Genomic DNA, 13,678 nt, shown 5'->3' on the forward strand with positions numbered 1-13,678 from the left:
ATAGGAATGGGAAACTTCCTCAGAATTCCCATAATTTTTTATGATTTGATACAAACTTGCGATTGATAAATAACTCTTGGAATTTGTACTTTAAGAATAAGTTTTGATCTATTTGTTTTTTTGTTTTTTATTTTTATTATTATTTTTTTATGGTTGTTTAGGTGTTTTGCTACATATATTTTTTTTGCCAGTTTCTGCTTAGGCTACATTGTATCATCAGTTTTTATTTTAGGTTGGCACCACAGTAACTATATCTAATTTGTTTTCTACGTTGCCAGTTCGACACAAAGAGTTTGTTAAGAACATTAAAAAAGAATTGCAAAAGATGCTGAATATTCTCACTGGGTATGCTGTTGCTGTTGAAAACGCAAGGTAAAACTACTCTTAAGCAATTTTAACAGAGACTTTGGCACTGCTGTCTTCAGTGTGATGAAATCCTTGAAGAAATAAAAACAACCGTAAAACCGGTATAACATCAAATTACAAAAAACAGAATAAAAACAACCAAATATAGAAATGGACAGGAAGGGATGGGCACAAGCCACCCTCCGTATTTTCTCAGAGCTCACAGCTAGTAGAATTTTCAGTTTTATCTTTGTCTGTTTGTGTTTTGTTATTTAATACTGGCCTTTTAGCATGCTTTGAAAGCTAGAACGTATCTCTTGTGCCTCCGTTTATGTTTGGACGTTTTTTAGAATGGTTTTCTTTTTACTTAAATTTTTGAACTGATTGCCCAACATTGAGATTGTGAGCTAGTCTATGCAATTAAGGTGTAATCCATAAAATGTCGGTCCAGGGAGGGTCTTCCATGAAGAAGACAATAATGCTAAGTAAAAAATTAAATATTCTGGTGCAACTAAAAAAAATAGCAGATACTAAATGGTTATAATTTAGAATACTTGTAACTTTTTGTAGATATTCTGTTAAGCACCACTTCCTCTATAGCAAAAATTCTTGACCTTTCTCTGCAAATATTTGATGCAGGTCTGCTACGTTGTTGGTTTCTTCTTAAAGATTTGTCCGTCAACATCACTAAAAATTGTATTTTTTAGGTTTTATTTTTACATAAAAAGAAAAATATGTTCCTGACAGTACAGGAAACTCTTATAGCCCCTGGGTTATTAATATTTTTTGCACAGCTTGTTGTTTGATATGTAGTTAGTCAAACGAGGACATAAAACTATCATTAAACATTTCCTGTAGAAAGCATATAACGAATCATCCTCAGCCTTTCGAAGAGCTCGTGTTCCAGAGCCATATTTGGTTATTTTCATAAACATGGCTTCTAATATTCTAGTCTTAGTCTGTAGACTAATTTTGCTATTCTTCTCGTCTTTTTTTCAACTGCGAAAACAACACCTTGCTTTCGCAGTTGAATTTTTGAATTAAAGTCAAGTTGGTTGGATTCATCCATCCATCCATCCTTAGGTAGATAGTCAAGATAGTCAACTAAGGTAGATATTCATGGAATAAGTGTAATTAAAATAGTCTCCGAGTTTCTATGAGCCATTTGAAGGCAATTGGGAACCCCAAATAAAATGTTTTCAAAGATTTATGACTGACGATGTCCACAAGACTTTGAATACAGTTTGGGGATTGAGATCGTTCTCATTATATGAGCTTTGCCAACTGGAAATGTTGCAATGGGGATGATTGAGATTTTTGGATTGACTTATGACGGACAGTTTCCACTGGACTTGTATGCAAGTTCCCGTACTGCATCCATGTCTTCACTGATATTACTACCAATGTAAGCGAAGCTATTCACTTGATGGATTTTCTCGGTATCCAAAATAACCTATTCACTTTTGCCTTAGAACAGTGGTTCCCAACAAATGTTTGGTCATGCCCCATCTAGGCATTTCAAAAATCCTCACGCCCCCCTCGTGATTTTTAAAATTTGTTATTGAAAATGTTGCTTCTATTCACCTGAAGGAAGCTTAAGAGGGGCAGGGGCACGCCCCCTAGATTTGGAAAAAGAATTAGTTGCTTCCATTTAATGGCTGTTTTGTATTTTAGCTATGTGCTATGAACTAGCAAGACTGAATGACCGGTCGCTTGTATTGTTCACCCCCCGGTTTTATTTTTTGAGACCCATTAAATAGTTACTTTTTACAGTTACTTTTCAATTAATTTTGTTTTGAAATGTTACTTCTGTCCTCATCCTGGAGGATTCAAATACACCGATAGTTCCTCTCCGCTGTCTTGATCTCTGACTAGTGTTCAATCAGAAACCAGGCGTCAGCTCGTCAGTTTGTCTCTTTTGTTGTTGTGATCAAAAAGTGACAACAAATTTTGGACTTTTTGGACTTTTGACTCTATGAAATTCCGGAAGAATAATGAAGAAACTTCAGCACAAGAAATTGGCAATAATGTCAGTGCTCAGAGTGTCAAGTTGCTGGACATGATTTTCCCTACCTGTGACAATCTTTCAGAAACAAGCGAAACAATAAGTGATCCAGGTCAAAATGAAATAGTGGTCTGTATTCCCAAACCCGTTGCAGGTTCCATTAGCAGTTGAGAATCTCTCTCAGGTATCTACGACGCGTCGCGACAAACGAGCTCAACCTATTCTTGAGAGATATCCCTCTTCTAACGGAAGGAAATTCAGTGCGCATTACTTTAAGACATACGAATGGATTGAGTACTAAAAAAACTTGGATTCTGTGTTTTTTTTTATGCTTGATGCCATTTATCTAGTGGAGTTCTAAGGATTTGGAAAGCTGCTGGAAAAAGGGCTCTCATCAAAACAGAATTTTGTTAGTGGAAAGACAGTTCTGGTTTATTGAAGCAACATTGAATTATGGAGGAAATATCTAAAGGCAACAAAAAGCTGAAGGCCAAGGTAGAGCGAGTACCAAGACAACGGAGTTACACTGATAAGAAATGCCTTGCGGCAAGACATTGTATCAGAAGTAAACTTTGCCAATTAATGCGCTATTCTTGTTGACAAGACAAAAGATGTTTCTTGAAAAGAACAATTAGCGATCCTACCCAGGTACATATCAAATGGAAATGTAGTGGAGTGACTAAACGGTTGCTATCGCATGCAAATATTAGATGCCGAAAGCTTATCCACCTCGATTTGTGAAACTGAAGAAAAGATTTTGTATATTTTATGTTGTGTGTTGCCCAATGTTATAACGGTGTTTCTGCTATGAGTGGGGAATTCAACGGAGTTCAAGCAAAGCCTGGAGAGAAGATGTCTCATGCATTTTTTTTTTACATTGTCACGCCCACAGATTACACTTGGTTCTGACTGATTGCCTGAAAAATACCAGCGAACTTTGGGAATTTTTATGTGTAGTGTAAAGACTTTACGTATTTATATCATGCAGCAACACTTGAAATGAACTATTTGTGGAATCCCAGTGTATTAGCGAGCAAAAAGTCTTGGAGCTTGAGAGGACCGTCCAAATTCGCTGGTTTTACGCATGCCGCTCTGTTTCCAAGATAAAGGGCTGATTTGATTGTATTGTTGCTGTGCTAGCAGCAGTCTCTGATAGTTCTGACGGTGAGTCAGCTTGTGAAGCAAAATGACTACTGGAAAAAATCAACTCACCTTTTTTTGTCTCAACTTTGCGAATGCTGGAAAAAGTGTTGGTCATTGTAAATTGTTTGTCTGACTTCAAACATAAACTTGGCTGATTTATAAGGCACTTGTGCTGATTTCTGGGACAAAGAGACACTCCAAAAGCTGAGAAACAATAACAAATAAAAACTTCAGCAAAAAAAACGAATTCTTGGCTTTAAGCAATATCCAGAAATCAAAATCTGCAAAATCCTAAACCAGTGCTCGGAACAAGAGAAGCAATCCATTTCCTCTCGTCTCAAAGCTTGTCCCCCCCCCCCTCCCACGCTTATTTTTTCCCAAATTCGTCCGATCAAAGTTTTAAGCTAGCCATTTTTTCAACAAAGTCGAAAATCTAATAACCATGTCTTTGAGAAAGACTTAACACCCCACAGTCCTTGGGGGACAAGCTGCAAGCTATGAACTATACCCATTGTTTGCATATAGTAGTGGTTATCTGGAAGTAGAAGTTTTCAGGGGGATTTTTATGGTGACTGTGGGGAGGGGGGAGAGTGGAAGAATGTTTCCATGGAGGAATTTTTTGTGGGGGAGGGAATTTTTCATGGAGGAGGAGCCGGACTTCCCAGCATTATTCAAAAAAACGATCCGAAATTAAATAAAAGACAATTTTTTCAAGTGAAAGTAAGGAGCAACATTAAAACTTAAAACCAACAGAAAATTATTACGTATATGAGGGGGGGGTGCCCTCTCTTCAATACCTTGCTCTTTACGCTAAAGTTTTTTTTATAACTTTGAAAAGACCTTATTATTCTAATTAAACGGACTTTGTGATTCAGGAGTCCTTCGTAAATAACTGGAACAAAATTAAAACTTTAGCGTTAAGAGTGAGGTATTGAGGAGAGGGCGACACCCCCCCCCTCGTATACGTAATAATTTATGTTTAAGTTTTTATTAATTCTGTTTTAAGCTTTAATGTTGCTCCTTACTTTCTCATTTGAATTTTTTTTTTTAATTTAGAACGAACCTACTTCGAGCTATCGAAATTTTATCTGACCTCCCAATTGCCTATTCTGCGGTGCTAAAACTGATAAAACTATTAACTACTTTACCTGTGACCACTGCCAGTAATAAGCGATTCTTCTCCGCAATAGTGCTTGTGAAGGGTTATCTGCGATCGACAATGGGAAATAACAGATTCAGTAATCTTATGATTATGGTCATTGAAAAAGAGGAGACACTGGATTTGATTCGATTAGTCGGTGATTTATCCAAAGAGCGAAGTCGCCGCTACCCCCTTTTTATGCATGTTTGCTCAGTCTTGTTCTGTTGTTCGCATCGTTATTCAAAATGAGAAAAAAAAAATTCTTGTCCCCCCCCCTCCCTACGTTTCGTGATTTGGCGCCACTAAAGTTCCACCAGCTTGGTATCTTTTTCTGAGTCTTCCCCTAGGCATATTTTACACTAATGAAGAATATTGACTGAATACAACACTTTTTATACAATGCATAACGTCACTGCAAGACATCAGGTACCTTGTATCATGTATCACTGATATACTATCATGTACTGCAATGCTAATATTAGCATTGAGTGTATGTCTCACGGATGGGGCATACGCTCCACGTTGAGAATCACGGCCTCGCCTTCTTACCTGCCGGTTAGAAGGATGGAATACATTGGCAAGGAGGGGTGCTGATGACGAGTAAGGAAGCTTCTAGGTCTTCCTTCGTTTGGGAAGGCATTAAACACATAATTCTAGTTACTCACTTTATGGCCAAAAAGTGAATGGTTTTCAGTCAAAGCAAATTTTTGTCCATTCTGATGGACGGTGACGGTAGTGACTACAGGAACGAATAGACAAGATCCTAGGGCGAATACGGTATTTTTATTAGGAAACTGTAATGCCCCGGTTGGTACAAAAAGCGATAAATGATGCTCGGGCTTAGTTAAATCATGTCTGCCGTTGAGCTCCGATTTCAAACAGTCCAAGAGGCTTAAGATTTACGTCGATGCCTACTTGAAAAAAAAAGGAAAAAAAATGGTATTATGCATAGTGAAGAAGGATTAGGAAACGCAATGTTACTGCGTGTGAAATGATAAATATGGAATTTCAAAGAGCTGTTGAAAATCCAAAAGCAGAGACTGGACCTGTCGTTTACGCAAGAAAACTAGCAGCTTACAACACAAGAAGTTTAGTATATGGAAAGTCTTTTTTTATTTTATAGAGATATAGGCTGTCTTAAAAGTGATGATTTTTCGTTATTGAAATTTTAATTTTCTCTTCATTTTCATCAGAAAAACTTTATTTTAGGCTGTTTAACGTTGAAAAGAGTCTTTGCGAAGGTTCAAAGTCCGTTTGAAGTCTTTTTTGGACGTTAATTAGCCACAAATGATATGATTTTATGCCATTTTTCAAATTTTGAATGGAATTGAAGCCCGAGCCAATATTCCTGCCTAGAGCAGGGCCCAGTGGTAAAATTTCGTCAAAATTCAAGCATATTTAGGGGGAGGGGAAAATTTATATAGAGGGGGGGGGGGCAATTTTGTCGTTTTTTTTTATGTAAAAACTAAAAAAAAACCAGGAAATTTGCAATGAAAAAAAACCAAATAAGGTAATTTTCAAAATCTTGGGGGAATTTAGGTGGCGAATGCCCCTCCATCTCAATTGACGCCACTGATTATTGTTCTTTCACGCACCAAGCCATGAATAATAATATTTTTGTACTAAATTTCTGATAAGTATTTAGGCTGGCTACTTTTTAGTAGGTTGTAAAAGGTAGTACCAGAAGCCCGGGCCCCGGCACTGGACACGTGGCAATCAATATATACATTTTTGATTCTCTAATTATGCAATAGTGTAATCATCGCGTTATTCTTTAGTTTTAGGATATGAGATGTAAAATTGCAATTGAATTAAGAAATTTTGGCATCAATTTGATTCTTTCTTCCTGTTAATGCATGAAAGAATCATCTATTCTATATGATTTGTTTTCTTTTGGGACTCGTTGTAATTCTCACTGTTGCTTCTTTCATTTACGATTCGATATGATCATCCCTGTCGCTTATATTCTGCACGCAGATTTCTTTGTCCATTATTTTAATTTAGGATTTGTGGTGAGGCTTGTGGTCGCAAGTTTTCTAGCCGCAGATTTTGTTGCGCTTTATTTTTGTGCATCATTGCCTTTTGCTTTAGCTGATCAGATTCACTTAAAATCATGTGTAATTTCGTATGACGTTATAGATACCAAAAACACCTCTTTCTCAAACTTTTCCCCAGTTGTTATATTTTTGCTTTAATTTTCAAATTGCGCATTGAAATTTTGACATGAATGCAATTCCTCCTTCCTGTTTATCTTTTACCGACGCTAAAATAACCTGCTCTTTATTCCCTTGTAACTTCTGAAATATCTAAATTACGCAACAGCATAACTATCGTGTTATTCTTTAGCTTTAAATTACATTTTCGTTTGCAATTCAATGTGATTCTTGTTGTTTCTTGTGCCATACCTTTTTTTTTAGCTGTTCAGAGTCATTTTCATCTTGTGTAATTTTACACGTGTCTTAGATTTTAAAAATTAGTTCTTTCTTCCTGTTTATCTTTCACCAGCTCACACCCTAAACAAACACGTTCCATCATTCTATTGTAGTTTTGCTTTGTGTTCTAACCGCAAATTTTCGTTGTGCAACATTTTCGTTTGCAATTCTATGTGATCTTTGCTGTTTCTTGTTCCATGCCTTTTTCTTTGGCTGTTCAGAGTCATTTGTTATCTTTGGTAATTTGGCATGCGTCATAGATACAAAAAATGATGCAACCACCCCTGGGGAAAAATGTTGTAATTTTTGCTCTTTGAATGTATATAAATATAGCGTCGCTCACATGTATTTTTCTCTGGCATGAATTCAATTCCGCTTTCCTGTTTATCCTTCACTGACAATAAATTAACTTTATTCTATTCCAGGGTGGTTAAGAAATGCAAGCGTAAATTTTCTCCTTCCTGTGTATCTTTGCAGACGCTAAAATAACACTTATTCATTCTAGGGCGAAAAATCCGTGATTTCAATTTAATTAAGTGATTCTATCGTAAATTTTGCTGTTTTTTGTTTCTTTGGCTATTCATATTCATTTGTCATCTTTCGTAATTTTGCGTGTGCCATGGGTACTGAAAACGATACGAACCCTCCTGAGGGGAAAATGGAGGGATTTATGTTCTTGAAATGTGCCCATAAATATGCCGTCACTCATGTGAATTCTGTTAAAAAGGGCTCGAAACGACTTTTCGCAAGCTCTTGACTTATATAGATATTTTTTTTTTCTGTCCAGAAAATTCCAGGGTGCCAATTTTCAAAAAAAAATATATATATGGATCCGCTTTCAAGAAAAAACTTCAGCATAAATGCAAAGTTGCTCGTTTAAAGGGAGTAGATTCGAAGGCCTCCACTTAGCTTAAAAAGTCTAATTATACATTAAATCTGATCCAATAAAGGAAAGAAGTCAAACATGCAATCCATCAAATGTGTTTTCCTCTTAGCATAAGCAACCAATTTCCCTCTAATTATTAAACTTGGCATTTTAAATGTCATTTTAAACAACCTGATTTATCTTCGATAAAAATTAGTTGGTGACTGTATCACGAGCAATTTATTTGAGTCGTTCTATTTGTTTCTTGAAAACCTTTGGGGAATTTATGCCGTACAGTCCTTTCTTGAAGGGAGCTCTCCCCCCGAGCGGTGTTACTAGGGGTGTGCCAATATAAGAAATTTGGTCGTAAAATTATTCGAAGTTATGCTCGCGTAATGGTAAGACGGCTAACCTTATTGCTTGTATTAAAGTAATCAAAGACCGCCAGGATCGATGCAATTAAAAAGGATCGATAAGAAAATCAATTAAAAAGGAAATACGTAAATCTGTCCGATCCTACTACAAGAATAAGGTCAAAGAATTGTTTACCAATAAACCAAAAAAATGGTATTCTGAAATAAAGAAGTTATATCGTAGAAGTCTAGACCAGTTTGATTTCAACCTACCAGAATCCCGAGAAGTTACTGCTAATAATCTAAACAAGTTCCTTGCCTCCATTGTCCAGAGCCTTTTGGCATTGTCCTATCAATTACCTACTGATGATCTCCCACCTGCTTTCCCCTCCATATCTCCGTCTGAGATCGAAAGAAGAATTGGGAAACTACGAAAAACAAGTGCCTGCCCTTTAGATATCCCTTTTCTTTTAATTAATGCTTTCAGTGACTTCCTTTCAAAGCCCTTGTCTGTTATTTTCAATGAAATTACTGAGTCTGGCCAATATCTGCAAATTTGGAAACAAGGTTTCATAACCCCCTTAAAAAAGAAAGACGGAAAACCTGGTTTTGAAGGTGTTCGTCCTATTTCACTCACTCCTATATTCTCTAAACTACATGAAGGATTCCTTGCAGACTGGCTAAAGGAAAAATCCTACCTCTCACTGACATGAGACAGTTCGGGAACATCAATTCCGCTTCTAGTTCCCATTACATTGTTTTTCTTATTGACCCAATTGGGAAAATTCTCGAAAAATCTAATTGCTGGCTAAATTTAATTTCCATTGACCTTCAAAAAGCATTTGACCTTTTTAACCACAATATTTTAGTTAAGAAACTTATAACTGATTTTAATATTGATTCTTTTCTGGTTAAATTGGTTGCCTCCTTTTTTTCAAATAGATCACAAGGAGTCAAATATTAGAATTATTATTCCAGCCTCCTCAATGTCCACAATGAAGTTCCCCAAGGTACTCTCCTAGGTCCCCTCCTGTTTTCTGTTATGATAAATAGCCTCGATAAGGAATTTCCCGACAGATGGAAATTTGTGGATGACCTAACGGTTGTTGAAACCTGCTACAGAAACTTAGTAAGCAACCCTATGAGCATCCTCAATGATATTGCAGATGACGCTGCACACATAGACATGAGAGTAAACCCATCTGAATCCTTGATAATGTCAATTTGTTTCCTTCAAACAATACCCATTTTCCTCAACTCTATCCCTCCAAACATTCTTGTGTCTTCCTATAAATTATTTTGGGTTATGATTTCCTCTAATTTAAAGTGGGATATCAATGCGAATGATATTGTTCACAGAGCTAATGCTGTCTTGCCTCTTCTTAACCCCTTGAATAAATATAATGTTCCCCCATCCCATTACTTAAGGATCTATACTTCCTTTGTCCGCCCGCATCTTGAATATGCTTGTAGAGTTTGGCATCCTGGTATCTCCCGTGTTGAATCGGAAAAAATTGAATCCATTCAGAAAAGAGCCCTGAGAATTATTTTTAAAGAAGGTAAGGTACCATACTCGCTCCTTCTAAAAATTGCCAACTTGGAAACTCTTGAGCACAGGAAAGGAACTTTGTGCCTCCGTTTTGCAAAAAATGCAATAATAAACCCTCGCACGGAAAACATTTTTCCCAAAAGACACTCCCCATCCAGACACCGCCTGCCACGTGCTGTTTCTGAACCCGTTCCTATCTTGTCCCCTATCCGATGCTTGACCTCCAGGTACGAAAAAAACTTTGTACCCTTCATTACGGAAAAAATAAACCGCTAGTGTTCTTTTTTTTTTCTCTCTCTCTCTTTGGTACTGGTGATGCCCAAGTTTTTGTTTGTTCGATTTTTTTTTGTCACCTCCCTCCTTTTATGTATTATCTTTTAAACCTTTGTAACGTTAATTTTATCTCACTCTTTTTTACTTTTTACCTTTTCAAGTTTCTCACATTTTGCCACTTAATTTTTTTTTTTTTTTTTTTTTTTTTTTTTTTTGACTAACGAATGGTTTTGCCATTCGGATATTGTTGTTTTTGGCATTGGTTTGCCAGTTTTTTTTTTAGTTTTTGTGCTTTTTTATGATTTTTTATTTTTTGGTTTAATGACTCCGAAATGCGAATTCGGCCCTTCGGGGCTTGTGATAGACGTTTTTTTAAATAAATATCTTGTCTTTATCTTAAAAGAAAACCATATGTTTTGAAACTTCGCAATTTTGTCAAAAGTCCATCTTCTTTTCATTTCCAATAAAATACAGCGTATTTTTAATTGCAATTTAGTTTCCATTCTATTACATAGGATAACCTGTATTGGTGTCTCCGATCAAGGAAGGAAAAATGTAATGCTGAAGAACAGTGGAGGATCTCTTCGAGAAAATTTGACAGCTATATTTGGAGCAAAACAGGTAAGCAGCTCAGGAGTTTTTTTTTTAGAAAATACGGCTAATTTTGGTACCAGATTTTTTATTCTGTTTATAATGCAGACTAATTTTTTTTTTTTTTTTTTTTTTTTTTTTTTTTTTTTTTTTTTTTTATTCTGCAGCCCTACCTAAGTTCTTCTGTGAGATGGTATGAAAAATTCCATTATGATAATGAATAAGACACGACGCAAATGTACTTCAGTTTCTCGGTGGTTGATTTCTCGTTATCTATGCTCTGGAATTTTTTTAATTTGTAACTTGTTGAAATTTCTTCTTCTAGTTTGGTGGTATATTCTCTAATTTTCATTATATCCTAAATCGAGATTTTCTAAATTTTTTGAATTTTAGGTTTTATTTTGCTTAAGATTTATGATGCTATTAAACAAATATAATAATGTATTATGAGGATAATTTAGATTTTCGTATTTTAGCCAGTTTTTAAATTTATATTTTATGTTGTATTATATATGGCCAGGCTGTTGATTTAATATTTTTTTTCTTTATACATATTTTGGAATTTATACTCTTGTTTCGTTCTTTATGTTCCTTTGTCATTAAATTTTTTTTTTTTTTGCTCCCTTTTGCCTATTCGTGGAAGTTCGGTATTTTTTTTTTACTGCAGCTGGATTGCCAAAAAAACGCGCTCATCAATAAAACATGACCTAGCTATCTTCAAGTTTCTTTTGTTATAGCCCTAGGCATTGGGATCGAACCATATTTTCGTACAGCAGGTTGTTTTATATACATATTGTTCTTGTGAGTACCTAAAGCTATCCTTAGCTACTTCTTTTGGAAATAATCTGAGATAGCTTTCTCAGTCTGTTGGTACACCAAGTTTCAGAGCCATAATTGGCACATGTTGTTACCATTGCTTCTTGCATTCCAATCTTAATACTAAGACTGTTTTTCTTATTCTTCCTATTCTGCTGTTCCTAGTCTTCTAAACTTTTTTTCAACTGTAGGGAAACACCATTAGCATTGGCTCTTCTGCTGTATCTTCATCGTATCCACCCTCCTTACGAAATATGCTACCTTTGTAAGTGAAGCTAATCACACAGTCAATTTTACCAGTAACTATTATCAGCTCTTTGGTTTCCTTACCCCTATTTAAGCAGCATAGTGTTCTAAATGTTAATTTACAAGCCTTAATTTCCTCCCAGTCGCTCTCAAAACCTCAAAAAATTCATCCATTTTGCTTCCATTTTTATCCAGGACATTCAAATAATCCGTGTAATTAAAGTTTTGGGATGTTTTATCTTCCCACTTAATATCAGGTCCTGCCATAGCCTTTGCTGTGTTCCTTTGAAAAGAATCCACTAAAATGAAACGAGAACAAAACACAAGAATACTTTATTTCTGATTTCACTCCGAACCTACTAGAAGTAGGTTTGCAGTTCCGAGCCCCTCCTCCCTCCTTGAAATCTACCCAAACGTTCTCTTGTGGGCGCGCGTGAAGGAAAAGACAGAGTTTTCCTTGAGAGCCAGTAATAGGCAAAATTATAAACAAAGAGAATAATAAAATCTAATGAAGTTTTAATGACCATTAAAAACTAAAATAACTAAATTGCTTTTCCTTGTATGATTCTCTTCTTCTTTATGTAATAGTCTTTTTGGCCAATGATAGATTCTAAATCGCTACTAGGGCCCCTTAGGCTTTAAAAGTGAATAAAAACGTGTTCTCTTTTATCAGGTGACAACTCTGCTAGAAATTCCTGACTTATCTCCAACGGAAGAAGCGCTAGAGGAATTCAACGCCAAGAAAAGAAGTACTTCAGCGAAAATAACAATTTCTGGTTTTATATCAACGTGCAGCCATGGATTTGGAAGAAGCTCAACTGATCGACAGTTCATTTTTGTAAATAAGCGGCCTTGCGATTTTAAGCCTGTAAGTTTTTCCTTCTACATGATTTTTAGCAGTAATTCATTGCCGCTAGGCTGTCCAATATGAAGCGGAATTCCTTGCACTGTAATAGTCCTGAGTTTGTTTGATGTCGCCCCTGCCGGATCAATTGGTGAACTCCTTGAAGCTACTAGTTAGCCATTTTTGATTTGGTACCATCCGGTCCGGAATTTGCACTGATAATTTTCTCTTTAATCTAGTGACTTTGATGTCACAGCACATTCTGTTCGTCACAGTGTAAACTATCATAGGTGATATGTTGTTTATATAGCTTAAGAATTTACATTTAGTGTTCTATACAAGTTTGAGTAAGGGATGGTAATACCTAATTTAAAGTTCCTAAGTATGACAAATGCATGATGTGTTTCTGGAGCTTAAAATCTATACTTTCTCTTGAATCCATTAAATGATTGAGAATCGAGATTACTTGTAATCGAAATGTCCAACCGAATGAATTCAACAAATGTTATAGACTTCAAGGTCCAGAAACTAAATTTAAGCTCCGGATTGGGTATTCAAATATCTTTGCTAACAGGTTTTAATATAAGCACTAGTTAAACTTTACTCTTGTGTAGAATTTTAATGCTCATGATATTACGGAAAAAATTATCCTGTTAACTGAAGAGTTGTTTGTAAACTGAGCCTTTTTACTTTAGAACACAATAAAAGCCATTCACGAACTAGCGAAGCTACAAATACTGAAATTGATGTTGTATTTTTTTCTAAACCCATCATAAATAAATCTTAAAACCACCCCTTGAAGCCCTGCAACTTGTGCGCCAGCCATGAATTGAACATGTAAGAATATATCACAACCGGTTTCACAAGGGTTTGCCTGGATGCTTTTGATATTATAAGTAACAGTTCATGCAGACTGAATAAATTTCTGATGATTCTTCTTGGTAGCGGAAACAGTATGTGAATTTATACTTATATAGTATAAGAAGTCCTAAAAAGCTGAGCAATTATAAAAGCATTTCCCACAATCTCAAGTTCAGGGCCGAAGTCCCGAAGTGTTCGGAAAAGTACTAAGGAG

At 35.9% G+C, this 13,678-nt stretch overlaps 1 protein-coding gene across 2 annotated transcripts in view; it reads left to right on the top strand.

Moving 5' to 3' along the window:
* Positions 1 to 13,678, top strand: part of Pms2 (mismatch repair endonuclease PMS2) — a 77,356-nt gene that overhangs the window by 27,560 nt on the left and 36,118 nt on the right. For both annotated transcript variants that reach the window (XM_089103552.1, XM_089103554.1), the window contains exons 4-6: positions 233 to 372; positions 10,622 to 10,727; positions 12,433 to 12,627. In XM_089103552.1, the coding sequence (XP_088959678.1) occupies positions 233 to 372; positions 10,622 to 10,727; positions 12,433 to 12,627 (441 nt within the window). The remainder of the gene's footprint in view (positions 1 to 232; positions 373 to 10,621; positions 10,728 to 12,432; positions 12,628 to 13,678) is intronic.

The sequence above is a fragment of the Artemia sp. Qi Xiang Cuo genome, chromosome 17 (genome assembly GCF_049724085.1).
Source record: "Artemia sp. Qi Xiang Cuo chromosome 17, ASM4972408v1, whole genome shotgun sequence".
NCBI lineage: Eukaryota > Metazoa > Arthropoda > Branchiopoda > Anostraca > Artemiidae > Artemia > Artemia sp. Qi Xiang Cuo.